The 18,340-nt window shown below is 36.2% G+C and overlaps 1 protein-coding gene across 11 annotated transcripts in view; it reads left to right on the top strand.

Annotated features, from left to right (window-relative positions):
- The window catches only part of BRAF (B-Raf proto-oncogene, serine/threonine kinase), a 161,370-nt gene that overhangs the window by 74,144 nt on the left and 68,886 nt on the right, over positions 1-18,340 (top strand). For all 11 annotated transcript variants that reach the window (XR_012334121.1, XR_012334120.1, XR_012334118.1 and 8 more), the window contains exons 4-5: positions 9,373-9,476; positions 10,319-10,421. Coding sequence is in view for 6 of the 11 variants with exons in the window: in XM_019945688.3 (XP_019801247.1) it covers positions 9,373-9,476; positions 10,319-10,421 (207 nt within the window). In the remaining 5 variants the exon portion in view is untranslated. The remainder of the gene's footprint in view (positions 1-9,372; positions 9,477-10,318; positions 10,422-18,340) is intronic.

Below are 18,340 nucleotides of genomic sequence, written 5' to 3'. Positions count from 1 at the left end.
AAGGGACATCATTAGAGTAGATGCTAGAACCCCAGGGAATACCCTCCCTCTCCTTTTATTTTTAGCAAAAAGTAAAGCAGAAACCTCTAAGATCTGCAAGTGATGAAAGAGAGTTACACATTCCATCCTTTTGTAGACAAGAAGAATACCTATTGCATAGTGGTTTACAGTTTGTAAAAATGTTCCCCCATACTCTCATTTGATCCTCATAGTAACTTTGTGAGGCAGAGTATTATATGGAGCAGTATTAACTCATGTTGATATTTAAAATACTGTGTTTAATTTTAATAAAATAGCTGTGAAGTCTGGGACATTCTTGACTCCTCATAAATTCTATTAACTTTTGCCACAGTGAAAGGACTTAATCTGTTGCTAGATAAGTTTTCCCCCTTGGAGGTCTAAAGAGGTAATTGATTAAATTTAGTTTTGGTTTTCGATTTAATTGGGACCAGCAATTTAGGAGTAAGAGACCTACCACCTTTATCACTTGTTCTTTGTCAGTTAAATACAACTTGACCAGGAGGCATACTTAATTCTAAAATCGCTTTCACCTTAGGAAGTTTTGGTAGTATATATAGTCAGCCTCTTTTAACTTTAAAAAGACCATGTTATAAGCAGATCATATTAAATTTTTCCTTTTATTGTGAATTGGTTTAACAGTCTATAATAATAAACTATATTATGACTGGTTTAACACTCCTAAAAAAGGACTTGACATCAAGATAAATTATGATAAAATCAGGAAGCTATAAATTTAGGTTTATTTTAAAAACCCATATATTAGCATGTATAATCTGTGCCAGTTTTATACAAGGAGATCTCAGTGTATCATGAAGTTTACTTAAAGCATCTAATAAAGTCTGCATTGTAAAGAATTTAAACTACCACATTAATCTACTAGCTCAGATAATTAAACATGTAGTAATTGTGATGGCCACCTGAATTTTGATGGCCACTCCTTTAAGGAGTTCTTAAGGTTTTAAGAGAACATTTTATATGGAAAATTTTAAACATACACAAAAGTAGGGTAGTGTGGTGGACCATCATGAATCCATTGATAAAAGATGATTTATATTCACTTTAAAAACTGGTATGTTAAAGTTTAGACTGATACATTTTGTTTTGGTCTAAATTTTCCTTTGCAAATATTCAGATGATTACATTGACTATAGATCGCTGTTAAGGTAGGATGCTTGTTTTTAAATTATTTTAGAGAAAAGGTATTGCTTCTTTGACAGCCTAATCAGGGACATTTAATTTTGTAATTTGGAGAAGAGGCATTAACCTGGTTCTTTTGAAAATATCTTTTTAGTCTTTTCAGCCTTAAAATTTGAGACAGTGCTCCCCTTCCCCTTTTCCTTTTTGAATAGGTAATTCTTTTTTTTTTACATCTTTATTGGAGTATAATTGCTTCACAATGGTGTGTTAGTTTCTGCTTTATAACAAAGTGACTCAGTTATACATATGTTCCCATATCTCTTCCCTCTTGCGTCTCCCTCCCTCCCACCCTCCCTTTCCCACCCCTCTAGGTGGTCACAAACCACAAAGCTGATCTCCCTGTGCTATGCGGCTGCTTCCCACTAGCTATCTATTTTACGTTTGATAGTGTATATATGTCCATGCCACTCTCTTGCTTTGTCACAGCTTACCCTTCCCCCCCCCCCACACATATCCTCAAGTCCATTCTCTACAAGGTCTGTGTCTTTATTCCCGTCTCACCCCTAGGTTCTTCATGACATTTTTTTTTCTTAGATTCCATATATATGTGTTAGCATATGGTATTTGTCTTTCTCTTTCTGACTTACTTCACTCTATATGACAGATTCTAGGTGCATCCACCTCACTACAAATAACTCAATTTCGTTTCTTTTTATGGCTGAGTAACATTCCATTGTATATATGTGCCACATCTTCTTTATCCATTCATCCGATGATGGACACTTAGGTTGCTTCCATCTCTCCTGGCTATTGCAAATAGAGCTGCAATGAACATTTTGGTACATGACTCTTTTTGAATTATGGTTTTCTCAGGGTATATGCCCAGTAGTGGGATTGCTGGGTCATATGGTAGTTCTATTTGTAGTTTTTTAAGGAACCTCCATACTGTTCTCCATAGTGGCTGTACCAATTCACATTCCCACCAGCCGTGCAAGAGTGTTCCCTTTTCTCCACACCCTCTCCAGCATTTATTGTTTCTAGATTTTTTGATGATGGCCATTCTGACTGGTCTGAGATGATATCTCATTGTAGTTTTGATTTGCATTTCTCTAATGATTAATGATGTTGAGCATTCTTTCATGTGTTTGTTGGCAATCTGTATATTTTCTTTGGAGAAATGTCTATTTAGGTCTTCTGCCCATTTTGGGATTGGGTTGTTTGTTTTTTTGTTATTGAGCTGCATGAACTGCTTGTAAATTTTGGAAATTAATCCTCTGTCAGTTGCTTCATTTGCAAATATTTTCTCCCATTCTGAGGGTTGTCTTTTGGTCTTGTTTATGGTTTCCTTTGCTGTGCAAAAGCTTTGAAGTTTCATTAGGTCCCATTTGTTTATTTTTGTTTTTATTTCCATTACTCTAGGAGGTGGGTCAAAAAGGATCTTGCTGTGATTTATGTCATAGAGTGTTCTGCCTATGTTTTCCTCTAAGAGTTTGATAGTTTCCGGCCTTACATTTAGGTCTTTAATCCATTTTGAGCTTATTTTTGTGTATGGTGTTAGGGAGTGTTTTAATCTCATACTTTTACATGTAGCTGTCCAGTTTTCCCAGCACCACTTATTGAAGAGGCTGTCCTTTCTCCACTGTACATTCCTGCCTCCTTTATCAAAGATAAGGTGACCATATGTGCGTGGGTTTATCTCTGGGCTTTCTATCCTGTTCCATTGATCTATATTTCTGTTTTACTGCCAGTACCATACTGTCTTGATTACTGTAGCTTTGTAGTATAGTTTGAAGACAGGGAGCCTAATTCCTCCAGCTCCGTTTTTCATTGTCAAGATTGCTTTGGCTATTCAGGGTCTTCTGTGTTTCCATACAAATTGTGAAATTTTTTGTTCTAGTTCTGTGGAAAATGCCAGTGGTAGTTTGATAGGGATTGCATTGAATCTGTAGATTGCTTTGGGTAGTAGAGTCATTTTCACAATGTTGATTCTTCCAATCCAAGAACATGGTATATCTCTCCATCTATTTGCATCATCTTTAATTTCTTTCATCAGTGTCTTATAATTTTCTGAATACAGGTCTTTTGTCTCCTTAGGTAGGTTTATTCCTAGATATTTTATTCTTTTTGTTGCAATGGTAAATGGGAGTGTTTTCTTGATTTCACTTTCAGATTTTTCATCATTAGTATATAGGAATGCCAGAGATTTCTGTGCATTAATTTTGTATCCTGCTACTTTACCGAATTCATTGATTAGCTCTAGTAGTTTTCTGGTAGCATCTTTAGGATTCTCTATGTATAGTATCATGTCATCTGCAAACAGTGACAGCTTTACTTCTTCTTTTCCAATTTGGATTCCTTTTATTTCCTTTTCTTCACTGATTGCTGTGGCTAAAACTTCCAAAAACTATGTTGAATAAGAGTGGTGAGAGTGGGTAACCTTGTCTTGTTCCTGATCTTAGTGGAAATGCTTTCAGTTTTTCACCATTGAGGACGATGTTGGCTGTGGGTTTGTCATATATGGCCTTTATTATGTGGAGGAAAGTTCCCTCTATGCCTACTTTCTGCAGTGTTTTTATCATAAATGGGTGTTGAATTTTGTCGAAAGCTTTCTTTGCATCTATTGAGATGATCATATGGTTTTTCTCCTTCAATTTGTTAATATGGTGTATCACGTTGATTGATTTGCATATATTGAAGAATCCTTGCATTCCTGGAATAAACCCCGCTTGTTCATGGTGTATGATCCTTTTAATGTGCTGTTGGATTCTGTTTGCTAGCATTTTGTTGAGGATTTTTACATCTACGTTCATCAGTGATATTGGCCTGTAGTTTTCTTTCTTTGTGACATCCTTGTCTGGTTTTGGTATCAGAGTGATGGTGTCCCCATAGAATGAGTTTGGGAGTGTTTCTCCCTCTGCTATATTTTGGAAGAGTTTGAGAAGGATAGGCATTAGCTCTTCTCTAAATGTTTCTTTTGGGGTTCTTTTTGTTTTTTTTTTTTGCAATACGCAGGCCTCTCACTCTTGTGGCCTCTCCCATTGCGGAGCACAGGCTCCGGACGTGCAGGCTCAGCGGCCATGGCTCACGGGCCTAGCCGCTCCGCGGCATATGGGATCTTCCCGGATCGGGGCACGAACCCGTGTCCCCTGCATCGGCAGGCGGACTCTCAACCAGTGCGCCACCAGGGAAGCCCTTCTCTAAATGTTTGATAGAATTCACCTGTGAAGCCATCCTGTCCTGGGCTTTTTGTTTGTTGGAAGATTTTTAATCACAGTTTCAATTTCAGTGCTTGTGATTGGTCTGTTCATATTTTCTATTTCTTCCTGATTCAGTCTTGGCAGGTTGTGCATTTCTAAGAATTTGTCCATTTCTTCCAGGTTGTCCATTTTATTGGCATAGAGTTGCTTGTAGTAATCTCTCATGATCTTTTGTATTTCTGCAGTGTCAGTTGTTACTTCTCCTTTTTCATTTCTAATTCTATTGATTTGAGTCTTCTCCCTTTTTTTCTTGGTGAATCTGGCTAATGGTTTGTCAATTTTGTTTATCTTCTCAAAGAACCAGCTTTTAGTTTTATTGATCTTTGCTATCATTTCCTTCATTTCTTTTTCATTTATTTCTGATCTGATTTTTATGATTTCTTTCCTTCTGTTAACTTTGGGGTTTTTTTGTTCTTCTTTCTCTAATTGCTTTAGGTGCAAAGTCAGGTTGTTTATTCGAGGTGTTTCCTGTTTCTTAAGGTAGGATTGTATTGCTATAAACTTCCCTCTTAGAACTGCTTTTGCTGCATCCCATAGGTTTTGGGTCGTCGTGTCTTCATTGTCATTTGTTTCTAGGTATTTTTTTGATTTCCTCTTTGATTTCTTCAGTGATCACTTCGTTATTAAGTAGTGTATTGTTTAGCCTTCATGTGTTTGTGTTTTTTACATCTTTTCCTGTAATTGATATCTAGTCTCATAGCGTTGTGGTTGGAAAAGATGATTGATGCAATTTCAATTTTCTTAAATTTACCAAGGCTTGATTTGTGACCCAAGATATGATGTATCCTGGAGAATGTTCCATGAGCACTTGAGAAAAATGTGTATTCTGTTGTTTTTGGATGGAATGTACTATAAATATCAATTAAGTCCATCTTGTTGAATGTATCATTTAAAGCTTGTGTTTCCTTATTTATTTTCATTTTGGATGATCTGTCCATTGGTGAAAGTGGGGTGTTAAAGTCCCCTACTATGAATGTGTTACTGTCGATTTCCCCTTTTATGGCTATTAGTATTTGCCTTATGTATTGAGGTGCTCCTATGTTGGGTGCATAAATATTTACAATTGTTATATCTTCTTCTTGATCGATCCCTTGATCATTATGTAGTGTCCTTCTTTGTCTCTTGTAATAGTCTTTATTTTAAAGTCTATTTTGTCTGATATGAGAATTGCTACTCCAGCTTTCTTTTGGTTTCCATTTGCATGGAATATCTTTTTCCATGCCCTCACTTTCAGTCTGTATGTGTCCCTAGGTCTGAAGTGGGTCTTTTGTAGACTGCATATATATGGGTGTTGTTTTTGTATCCATTCAGCCAGTCTGTGTCTTTTGGTGGGAGCATTTAATCCATTTACATTTAAGGTAGTTATCGATATGCATGTTCCTGTTCCCATTTTCTTAATTGTTTTGGGTTTGTTATTGTAGGTCTTTTCCTTCTCTTGTGTTTCTTGCCTAGAGAAGTTCCTTAACATTTGTTGTAAAGCTGGTTTGGTGGTGCTGAACTCTCTCAGCTTTTGCTTGTCAGTAAAGGTTTTAATTTCTCCATCAAATCTGAATGAGATCCTTGCTGGGTGGAGTAATCTTGGTTGTAGGTTTTTCTCCTTCATCACTTTAAATATGTCCTGCCACTCCCTTCTGGCTTGCAGAGTTTCTGCTGAAAGATCAGCTGTTAATCTTATGGGGATTCCCTTGTGTGTTACTTGTTGTTTTTCACTTGCTGATTTTCATATGTTTTCTTTGTATTTAATTTTTGACAGTTTGATTAATATGTGTCGTGGCGTGTTTCTCCTTCGATTTATCCTGTATGGACCTCTCTGTGCTTCCTGGACTTGATTAACTATTTCCTTTCCCATATTAGGGAAGTTTTCAAGTATAATCTCTTCAAATATTTTCTCAGTCCCTTTCTTTTTCTCTTCTTCTTCTGAGACCCCTATAATTCGAATGTTGGTGCATTTAATGTTGTCCCAGAGGTCTCTGAGACTGTCCTCAGCTCTTTTCATTCTGTTTTCTTTATTCTACTCTGCAGTAGTTATTTCCACTGTTTTATCTTCCAGGTCACTTATCCGTTCTTCTGCCTCAGTTATTGTGCTATTGATCCCTTCTTGAATATTTTTAATTTCATTTATTGTGTTGTTCATCATTGCTTGTTTCCTCTTTAGTTCTTCTTAGTCCTTGTTAAATGTTTCTTTCATTTTCTCTATTCTGTTTCCAAGATTTTGGATCATCTTTACTATCATTATTCTGAATTCTGCCTATTTCCTCTTCATTTGTTAGGTCTGGTGGGTTTTTATCTTGCTCCTTCATCTGCTGTGTGTTTTTCTGTCTTCTCATTTTGCTTTTCTTACTGTGTTTGGGTGTCTCCTTTTTGTAGGCTGCAGGTTTGTGGTTCCCGTTGTGTTTGGTGTCTGTCCCCAGTGGCTAAAGTTGGTTCAGTGGGTTGTGTAGGCTTCCTGGTGTAGGAAGCCTGTTTATCCTGTTTCAGATGCTGCCTTTATTTTATTTTGATTTTCTTTATGTGTTGGAGTCTGCTTTGGTCTTTCTGTTTTATTCTGTTGGTGTGTCAGTCTGTTGAACAGGTATCATGAAGGAACAAATCAGCCTACAGAAGTGAATGAAGGACTGATAGGTGACTTTCCCTTGGTGATAAGAGTGGAAAACCAAATTTTTGCCTACTGATGAAACATATATACACCTTGGAATCAACCTGTTCAGAGAAGCATAAGGGAGCATAGCTATATTAGAAGATGGCATTACAGGAGTGCATGAGGGGAATTACCAAAGGAACTGAAAGGTTGATAGCCCCAACCCATTGATGACCTCGTATGCCATATTAAGGAATTTGAATTTTGTCCTATAAATAACTGGAAAATTTTGAGAAGACTAATGAAATGTAAGGTTATACCTTAGAATGGGATTCTAAATCTGAGTTCAGTGGACTCCTCAGCAGTCCATAATGGGCTTGAAATTTTATGTTCCAGAGAGAGTCTCTAAGGCTTTCATCAGGTTCTCAGAAGTATTTGACACGCACACATGTTAAGAATACCTTCTTTAGAAAGATTTCACTGATAACATGGGGATAGGATAGATTGGATGGGGTTTAAAACTAAAGATAGGGTTGTCAATCAAGAAGTTTTTGGTTTAGAGTAGGCAGAATATGAGTTGCAGAGGGAAAAAGTAAGCTTTCCCTTCTGTTCATTATTTCTGGAAGGTATGGCCAGTTCTCACGATTTGCAATAGTTATGTTCTATACATTCCCTGCAAACACTGAATTAGTGAATACTGAACCATTGCTCCTAGGAGAAATGCAGGATTACTGTTATAAATGAGCCAAAGATGGCCTCTGTATATTGGCCCCTAGAATGGACTGGGGTCCATTAGCTTAAAAGTCACCTGGCACTTGTCAACAGTATGAGAGCTAGAAAAAGAAGGCAGTGTCACCTTGATTAACCTCAGCTGGGAAAGTATGCCTTGAGCAACTCAAATTTTTCTGTCCTCTGTGCATGTCTGCAAAAGCACTGCAAGTATTGATTTTGGGGTTACAAATAAATTTTAGCAAACAAACAAATTTGCAAATGCAGAGTCTATGAATAAAGAGGATCAACTGTACCAATCCAGTCTCTTGAATATTTCCAATGATGAACCTACTCCCTCATGGTAAACTTTTCCCTTGCTGGATAGTTTTAACGGTTATATTGAGCTAAAATCTGCCTCCTGTGTTATCTAATCTTAGGTTCTAATTTGGCTTTCTCGATTGTTCCCCTTCAATATACTGTTTAGATTCAGCTGTCTTATATTCATTTTCACTCCATTTTTCCCCCTCTAGCATAAGTTTCCCAATTTCTTTGGAAACCTTTGGTTTGCTGAGTACTTTAGTGATTTAAAAGAATGAAACCTTTAATTTTGTTATTAACATTTCCTCTGTCTGCACTCCCCTCCCCCCATAAAGACTGACCAACCTGAACTCCCATTGCTTCACTTTAGTCTACGCTGTGTTTGTCAGTCCTTTTTCAGTTTTAAATTATTCGGATTAATATCTGGGGAGATGGGTCGCTGGCAGAAAAGGCCAGGATAGAGATAACTTCAAATATACAGAAAGATTCTTATCTCTATTTTCAGTGCCTCTTTTCTCCCCGCTCCTAATGTCATCTCTACTTCTCCTTAGGTTAGCTTCATTCTGTAGCCAGGTTTTCTGAGTGTACTAGGGAAGATGGCCATTAGGGACTCCAGATTTCTATCCTTTTGGAACACTTTAACTACAGTAGAAACAGAAACTTCTCTCAACCAGTGTCCATCTGTCAGTTAAGGAAAGAACTCTGGTGCTGTTTGGGTCATATATCTAGCCCTGGATTAGGGATATGGGAAACTGATTAGCCGGCTTATGTCATGTGTAGCCAGAAAAGTAGTGACCCTTGTGATTGATGGCCTCTCCAGAACCATGTGGTTTTTAGGGAGGGGTGGATTCCCAGAGGAAATAGGAGTGCCAAACAACTAAACAGCAGATATCAACTATACACATTAAGACAGGTATTTTCTTCTGCTATGTTTAGGATCAGTAAGACATCTCTTAGGGACCATCATTATGATTGAAGGATTAAGAGTTTTCAGCTTTGAACAATGTTGGATCAAAATTGATTTTGCTTTAAATGTTGACATCTATTATTTCTCAGCAGTGAGCACATAAGGATCTGTAGTATTTTCTGTTCTTTTATATGTTTAAGATATTTTGTAATTTTAATAAAAAACTAAAAATTAATTTTGCTTTGATTTAAGTTGGTGAGTAATAATAGATACTTGAGTCATAATTTCCCATTAATATTAAGTTAGTGAAATAATTTTCTGACACAGTAATCCATATGACATTTTAAAGGTGTTATAAAGGTAAATTATTGGTTTTTTTCAATGATGTGGAAAATACATAATTTATTTCCTTTACCTCATATCATATGTTTATGATACCATAGGTACCTGCAAGGTGTGGAGTTACAGTCCGGGACAGCCTAAAGAAAGCACTGATGATGAGAGGTCTAATCCCAGAGTGCTGTGCTGTTTACAGAATTCAGGATGGGTATGGTTTGTATGTGATGTGAAACTTTGTTTAAAAAAGGAAAAAAAAACCTCAGACATGAAATTTTGGGGTTTTCTGTAAGATCTTTACCCAGACCTAGGGTATTGAAAATCAGCTTCAGGAAAAAAATATTAATACTAAGTTAATTAGCCTAAAGAAATCTTGTAGGCCCTTTGAGGAGTTAACATTAGATAATTTCTTGTGATGATAGTGTTTGTTTCTCTGATCAAATGACTTTGTTTAGAGTTTGAGATTCTTAAAATTTTTGAACTATTTTTTTATGTGTCTTATTTGAATAATGGACTCTTTCCCAGTCCTTTATTTTTAATATAAACTCATAGTTTCACAAAAGACTTACCAAAATTAACATTTTATATTGAATTATTTTTCAGAATGCATCTAAAATTTTGCCATGAGCCCCCCAACCCCAATTTTGAGTCCTGTTTTTTTAAAACAAAAAAAAAGTCTCCTTTTTGGGGCATATTGTCCCTTGAGTACTCTTTTTCTTTGAATGGGTACGTAAATCTGTACCTGTGATTTCTTTTTTTTTTTTGGACCCCAGGAACAATCCATTTTCTGCTGTTGTAGGTCTTTTCTGGAGCTGACTTGAAGAAAAGAGTACATCTCTTTACCCTGCTGTTTGTCCAAGAGTGATACATTTATTTGGGGTAAACTTAAAAATTAATTTATTGCCATTTAAATTTCTAACGATGGAAGACCAGGGAGCCAAAACTCCCTCACCATTACTAGCCCCTCAATAACCAATTTTCATATCTTCAGCATGAGGTTTATGAAGATCTTTAGGTATGATAACCAAGAAAGGATGTGTCTACACTTTTCAGAGAGAAGAAACCAATTGGCTGGGACACTGATATTTCCTGGCTTACTGGAGAGGAATTGCATGTAGAAGTGTTGGAGAATGTTCCACTTACAACACACAACTTTGTATGTACTTTTATATTTTTTTTAATGTCAAAAATCTTCAAGTTCTTGTGAATGAATTTTTATGTAGAGAATATGAAGTATGGATGAATAATTTTGACATTGATATTTTACCTAAGTTGAAAATCAGTTCTGTTATTTAAAAAAACAACACATATTTAAAGAGTTTTGTTTTAATCATTATACTTTATTTTTAATTTAAAAAGTAATAACATATATGTATGTATATAATTGACTAACTTTGTTGTACACCTGAAACTAACACAACATTGTAAATCAACTATATTTCAATTAAAAAAATTCAAAAAAAAAAGTAATAGATACTCATTATTGAAAGAAAACTCTTAAAAATTTGAGTGGTACGAAAGTATATCAAGTAAAAACGTGAAAGTACCCTACCAGAGGTAAACAGTTGTTAATTGATTATTGTGTATTCTTCCAAAGTCTTTCTATATATAAAACATGTGTCTGTGAACCCAAAGTTTTCTCCTTTCTTTTTTTTCTCCCTTTCCTTTCCTTCATTGTTTTCCATTTTTTCCTTTTATTAAAACTAAAAAATGGAATCATATTTTGTATGATATTCTTCTTTTTTTTTTTTTTAAGTTAAACGAAGCATCATGGGCATCTTTCCATGTCAGTACACCTAGCTTTATAATGATTGCATAATAGTCCATAAGAATATAAATTCAGTATATTTAACCATCCCTCTTAACAGACATTTAAGTTTTTAAGAAATCTGTTACATATATGGTAAATAGACTCTTTCTGCATACATCTTGACACACTTGTGTAAATGTTTCTGAAAGATAGACTAATGGAAGTGGAATAGCTTTCCTTGAGGACTGAAGAAAGATAGATGTTAAAGCTCTCCTTCAATACTTCTCCCTTTATCTGGTTTTGCATTTGCCAGAACCTAGCCTAAGCTAAGTGTCACCAGCATGAGGCCTGGAACAGTGGAACCTCTCTACCTCAGAGATAAGGTAGAGGGTACAGTTCCAGAGCTTGAGAACCTGTCCTCTAAAAGAGTAGGCAGGAGCCAAGATTAGAGTGATCTATAAGGCAGGAATGCACTTCTTACTTTTCTATATATGGACTTTGGACCACAGTTTAGTTTTCTAGATGGATAGTTATTGCTACCCTTTTGGCATCAAGTGTTTTCCCTTGTGCCTTGTTGATTAGTACAGCTGGGCTCTTTCGATTTCCTGGGGGGTGTTAGTGTTTTGGAGGCTCCATTAGCGGTGAATAATGAGATCAGGTTTGTGCTTCAATAGATAAGGTATCTTTTGGACGAGTGTAAGATACACCTGATGCCAATCAGATTTACTATGTGGCAGATAGTTTTATAATGATGAGATAAGGAGTTCACTACTATTGACTTTTTTTTTTAAACCTGGAGAATTTTGAGAGGATAAATCTTAAGATATTTTATTTAAGTTTTTAGGAATTAAAAATAAGTACTCTTATTCTTCTTAATTAGAAATTGGATATGAGGAGGTAAAAGAAGATCTAAGTTACTAACCTTAAGCAGTGCAGGAAGGTCCTTGCCACAAGAGGGTAATGAAAGCAAACTGCAGGTTAGTTGCAGAGTATGGAAATCTTCACAACACAGTTGGAGAGCTGCCAGTTACTGTTTGTTGAGATCTTTTCATTTGCCAGTATTTTGTCTGATCTGAGGATATAACAATTAATAAGAAAACAGTATCCCTGCCTTAGAGTAGAGAGAGACAGATCATTTAATTAAAAATTTTCATAAGCACTCTTAATTACTGTGTATGTTTAAAGTGCTATAGATACACAGAGTAGAGATTCCTAACCTTGGCCTTTGAGGAGTCAGGAAGTTTTCCCAAAGGAAGAAATATGAAAGCTGTGGCCTGATGGATGAGGGAAGAGTACTCTGGACAGGGACTTCCCAGGTGGCGCAGTGGTTAAGAATCTGCCTGCCAATACAGGGGACACGGGTTTGAGCCCTGGTCCGGGAAGATCCCACATGCTGCGGAGCAGCTAAGCCCGTGCACAACTACTGAGCCTGTGCTCTTGAGCCCGCACTCTGCAGCAAGAGAAGCCTGCGCACTGCAACGAAGAGTAACCCCCGCTCGCCACAACTAGAGAAAGCTCATGTGCAGCAACGAAGACCCAAAACAGCCATAAATAAATAAATAAATATTTTAAAAAACCACAAGAGTACTCTAGACAGAGGGAACAGCAAGAAAGCATGTTACCTTTTCAGTTTTGAAAGAAGTTCAGAATGGATGATGCAAAGTTGGAGAGGGGGCTGTTAGAGTGTAGCGTGTATATGGGTGGAGTAAGCTTATGAGAGTCCTTGTAAGCTATGTTAAAGATTCAGACTTTTCCCTAAAATCATTGGAAATTTAATGATTTTAATAGGCAGGGCAGCAGTGTGATTAGATTTGTGTTTTGGAATGATTGCTCTTAGTGTCATAGAGAGGCAAGACTAAGCCTGTGTTCTGCTTAGAAAGAGAAAGAAATCCTCTCTCTGCTTCTCTGGGCTGGTTTTTGTTGACTACTGGAGGAAGGCTGATTATGCCTCCTGGTTTCCTAGTCTGTTATAAAAGCGATTCCTTCAGTATATACGTGCATCCCAGGAATCCTTGGGAACTGGCAGGGGGCAGGGAAGGTAGAGAAACAAGATTAAAAACAGATGCTATGTGTCCAGACCTTCCCATTTTCTATAGGCACTAAAGTTAATGTCTTCCCTCAGCCCCACACCTTACAAATTAATGCGTGCAAATTACCTGTTCTATGGCCCCCACGAGTTTACCATCCATGTCTTGAATTCCAAAATAAGCATAATTTGTGGCCCAAAAGAAAAGATATACCTTCCTGTACCCACCTTTATTGACAAAGGTATATTCACAGATAGAGGTATATGTCAGTTACTCAATTTATGCTCAAATGCATACCCACATTTTCTCCTGCTCAGGTGTTTTTCTCTCCTTTCTGCTTTCCTCCCTCCTGCCCTCCTTCCTTTTCTCTCTTTTTTCCCCCTTCCTTTACATACAGAAACAACCAGTTACACATAGTTTTCACATATAAGTCAGTGACAGGAAGAAAGACTGCAACTGAGTAGATTAAAGAAGGAAGAGAAATTAGGGCTTCATGAAAGTCTGCAGATTATTAGGCGATTGAGAGTATGAGTAGTTAGCAAAAAGGATAAAGTGACTATAAAATGCTGATTCCTGTGAATACATTTTGTATTTTTCTGTGCTCTAATTTCCAGAGATTATGCTAGCAATATAAAAAGATGCTTGCTTTAGTAAATAGTAGACACATAAATATTAAAGATTTTCTAATTGCTTTTATATCCAGAGACAAATGGAAAAGGAACAAAGCTAAAAACAGTCAGTTGCTTTTTTATATCCCCTAGAAAGTGATACATAGACAAAAAGGTGAAGAAAACAAGAGCTACTCTTAAAACTATCTAAATGTTCTCAAAAAGCCAGAATGAATGATGTGCCAAGATATCATTTTCTTGATGAAGTATTATTTTTAATAACATTTTATCATGTTAAATATGTGTTTATTGAAAAGAGTTTGATAAAGTGGGTGTTGAAATCAATTTAATGGATCATGAAAAGCATTTACATGCAGTAGAATGGATTAGAAAATTCTGATATGCATTATGTATAGTTAGGGTAATATTATTATATGAATACAGGTGTGTCCTGGATCATGATGTGTTTTTCTTACTATTGTAATGTGTGATTAATGCTGTCTGAAAAACTGAGATGAATTGAGAATATACAGCAAAGAACAAAAGACAAAATAGAGTCACCCATGCTCTCGTCACTCTCAAATAGCCATTGTTAACATTTTGTTATTTGTTTATCCTTTTTATGTTTTCTGCTTCTTATATATACAAACCAAACAGTTTTAAACAATTTCTGGTTTTGTTCGTTATCAAGATAGAGCTTCTCTGGCACAGTTCTGTTTATGTGACCCATGTTTGGCTTCTGACATGGAGTTCTTACACGTTGCCTTTTAAGTTTCACACAGAGGAATGTTCACAGATACATTTAGGTCTTCTAATCCTCTAACAAACTGATAGTTTGTTAAAAGTAGTTCTTACCTTCTTTTAGGTGATTTTCCTTTTCCTTGTCCTAAGTTAGCAAGTTCAGGTAGGGTTGATCTGATCTTCATATAATTATAAACTAGTTTTTTCGTTTATAAATTCTTTTTTACATTTTAATCAAAGTATATTACATTTTAATCAAATGTATATAGTTTTTAAGATAGTGCAGACGGGTTTACAAAAAAAATCACCTGTTGCCCTATCCCTTGTTAGCCTCTAATGCCACTCTCCAGAGGAAATCATTCTTTTTTTTTTTTTTTATTAGGTCCCACTTGTTTATTTTTGTTTTTATTTCCATTACTCTAGGAGGTGGATCAAAAAAGATATTGCTGTGATTTATGTCAAAGAGTGTTCTTCCTGTTTTTCCTCTACGAGTTTTATAGTGTCCAGTCTTACATTTAGGTCTCTAATCCATTTTGAGTTTATTTTTGTGTATGATGTTAGGGAGTGTTCTGACTTCATTCTTTTACATGTAGCTGTCCAGTTTTCCCAGCACCACTTATTGAAGAGACTGTCTTTTCTCCATTGTATATCCTTGCCTCCTTTGTCATAGATTAGTTGACCGTATGTGCGTGGGTTTATCTCTGGGCTTTCTATCCTATTCCACTGATCTATATTTCTGTTTTTGTGCCAGTACCGTGTTGTCTTGATTACTGTAGCTTTGTAGTGTAGTCTGAAGTCAGGGAGTCTCATTCCTCCAGCTCCATTTTTTCCCTCAAAACCGCTTTGGCTATTCAGGGTCTTTTGTGTCTCCATACAAATTTTAATATTTTTTGTTCTAGTTCTGTAAAAAATGCCATTGGTAATTTGATAGGGATTACATTGAATCTGTAGATTGCTTTGGGTAGTATAGTCATTTTCACAATATTGATTCTTCCAGTCCAAGAACGTGGTGTATCTCTCCATCTGTTGGTATCATCTTTAATTTCTTTCATGAGTGTCTTATAGTTTTCTGCATACAGGTCTTTTGTCTCCCTGGGTAGGGTTATTCTTAGGTATTTTATTCTTTTTGTTGCAATGGTAAATGGAAGAGTTTCCTTAATTTCTCTTTCAGATTTTTCATCATTAGTGTACAGGAATGCAAGAGATTTCTGTACATTAATTTTGTATCCTGCAACTTTACCAAATTCATTGAATAGCTGTATTAGTTTTCTGATGGCATCTTTAGGATTCTCTATGTATAGTATCATGTCATCTGCAAACAGTGACAGTTTTACTTCTTCTTTTCCAATTTGTAGTCCTTTTATTTCTTTTTCTTCTCTGATTGCCGTGGCTAGGACTTCCAAAACTATGCTGAATAATAGTGGTGAGAGTGGACATCCTTGTCTTGTTCCTGATCTTAGTGGAAATGCTTTCAGTTTTTCACCATTGAGAATGATGTTTGCTGTGGGTTTGTGGTATATGGCCTTTATTACGTTGAGGTAGGTTCCCTCTATGCCCACTTTCTGGAGAGTTTTTATCATAAACGGGTGTTGAATTTTGTCAAAAGCTTTTTCTGCATCTAATGAGATGATCATATGGTTTTTATTCTTCAATTTGTTAATATGGTGTATCACATTGATTTGCATATATTGAAGAATCCTTGCATCCCTGGGATAAATCCCACTTGATCATGGTATATGATCCTTTTAACGTGTTGTTGGGTTCTGTTTGCTAGTATTTTGTTGAGGATTTTTGCATCTATATTCATCAGTGATATTGGTCTGTAATTTTCTTTTTTTGTAGTATCTTTGTCTGGTTTTGGTATCAGGGTGATAGTGGCCTCATAGAATGAGTTTGGGAGTATTCCTTTGCAGTTTTTTGGAAGAGTTTGAGAAGGATGGGTGTTAGCTCTTCGCTAAATGTTTGATAGAATTCACCTGTGAAGCCATCCGGTCCTGGGCTTCTGTTTGTTGGAAGATTTTTAATCACAGTTTCAATTTCATTACTTGTGATTGGTCTGTTCATATTTTCTATTTCTTCCTGGTTCAGTCTTGGAAGGTTGGAAGGTTATACCTTTCTAAGAATTTGTCCATTTCTTCCAGGTCGTCCATTTTAATGGCATAGCGTTGCTTGTAGTAGTCTCTTAGGATGCTTGGTATTTCTGCGGTGTCTGCTGTAACTTCTTTTTCATTTCTAATTCTATTGATTTGAGTCCTCTCCCTCTTTTTCTTGAAGAATCTGGCTAATGGTTTATCAGTTTTGTTTATCTTCTCAAAGAACCAGCTTTTAGTTTTATTAATCTTTGCTATTGTTTTCTTTGTTTCTGTTTCATCTATTTCTGCTCTGACCTTTATGATTTCTTTCCTTCTGCTAACTTTGGGTTTTGTTTGTTCTTCTTTCTCTAGTTCCTTTAGGTGTAAGGTTAGATTGTTTATTTGAGATTTTTCTTGTTTCTTGAGGTAGACTTGTATAACTGTAAACTTCCCTCTTAGAACTGCTTTTGCTGCATCCCATAGGTTTTGGATTGTCGTGTTTTCATTGTCATTTGTCTCTAGGTATTTTTGGATTTCCTCTTGGATTTCTTCAGTGATCTCTTGGTTATTTAGTAACATATAGTTTAGCCTCCATGTGTTTGTGTTTTTTACTTTTTTTCCCCTGTAATTCATTTCTAATCTCATAGTGTTATGGTCAGAAAAGGTGCTTGATATGATTTCAATTTTCTTAAATTTACTGAGGCTTGATTTGTGACCCAAGATGTGGTCTACCCTTTAGAATGTTCTTTGCTCACTTGAGAAGAAAGTGTAATCTGCTGTTTTTCGATGGAATGTCCTATAAATATTAATTAAATCCATCTGGTCTGTTGTGTCATTTAAAGCTTCTGTTCCCTTATTAGTTGTCATTTTGGATGATCTGTCCATTGGTGTAAGTGAGGTGTTAAAGTCCCCCACTATTATTGTGTTACTGTCGATTTCCTCTTTTATAGCTGTTAGCAGTTGCCTTATGTATTGAGGTGCCCTTATGTTGGGTGCATATATATTTATAATTGTTATATCTTCTTCTTGCATTGATCCATTGATCATTATTTAGTGTCCTTCCTTGTCTATTGTAACATTCTTTATTTTAAAGTCTATTTTATCTGATATGATTATTGCTACTCCAGCTTTCTTTTGATTTCCATTTGCATGGAATATCTTTTTCCATCCCCTCACTTTCAGTCTGAATGTGTTCCTAGTTCTGAAGTGGGTCTCCTGTAGACAGCACATATATGGGTCTTGTTTTTGTATCCATTCAGTAAGCCTGTGTCTTTTGGTTGGAGCATTTAATCCATTCACGTTTCAGGTCTTTATCGATATGTATGCTCCTATTACCATTTTCTTAATTGTTTTGGGTTTGTTTTTGTACGTCCTTGTCTTCTCTTGTGTTTCCCACTTAGAGAAGTTCCTTTAGCATTTGTTGTAGAACTGGTTTGGTGGTGCTGAATTCTCTTAGCTTTTGCTTGTCTGTAAAGCTTTTGATTTCTCCATCGAATCTGAATGAGATTCTTGCCATGTACAGTAATCTTGGTTGTAGATTCTTCCCTTTCATCATTTTAAGTATATCATGCCGCTCCCTTCTGACTTGTAGAGTTGCTGCTGAGAAATCAGCTGTTAACCTTGTGGGAGTTCCCTTGTATGTTATTTGTCTTTTTTCCCTTGCTGCTTTCAATAATTTTTCTTTGTCTTTAATTTTTGCCAATTTGATTACTATGTGTCTTGGCGTGTTTCTCCTTGGGTTTATCCTGTATGGGACTTGCTGTGCTTCATGGACTTGGGTGGCTGTTTCCTTTCCCATGTTAGGGAAGTTTTCGACTATAATCTCTTCAAATATTTTCTCTGGTCCTTTCTCTCTCTCTTCTCCTTCTGGGACCTCT

This window comes from Tursiops truncatus, chromosome 9 (genome assembly GCF_011762595.2).
Source record: "Tursiops truncatus isolate mTurTru1 chromosome 9, mTurTru1.mat.Y, whole genome shotgun sequence".
Classification (NCBI taxonomy): Eukaryota; Metazoa; Chordata; class Mammalia; order Artiodactyla; family Delphinidae; genus Tursiops; species Tursiops truncatus.
Note: the sequence above shows the minus strand (reverse complement) of the source record. Positions and strands in the feature narration are given on the sequence as shown.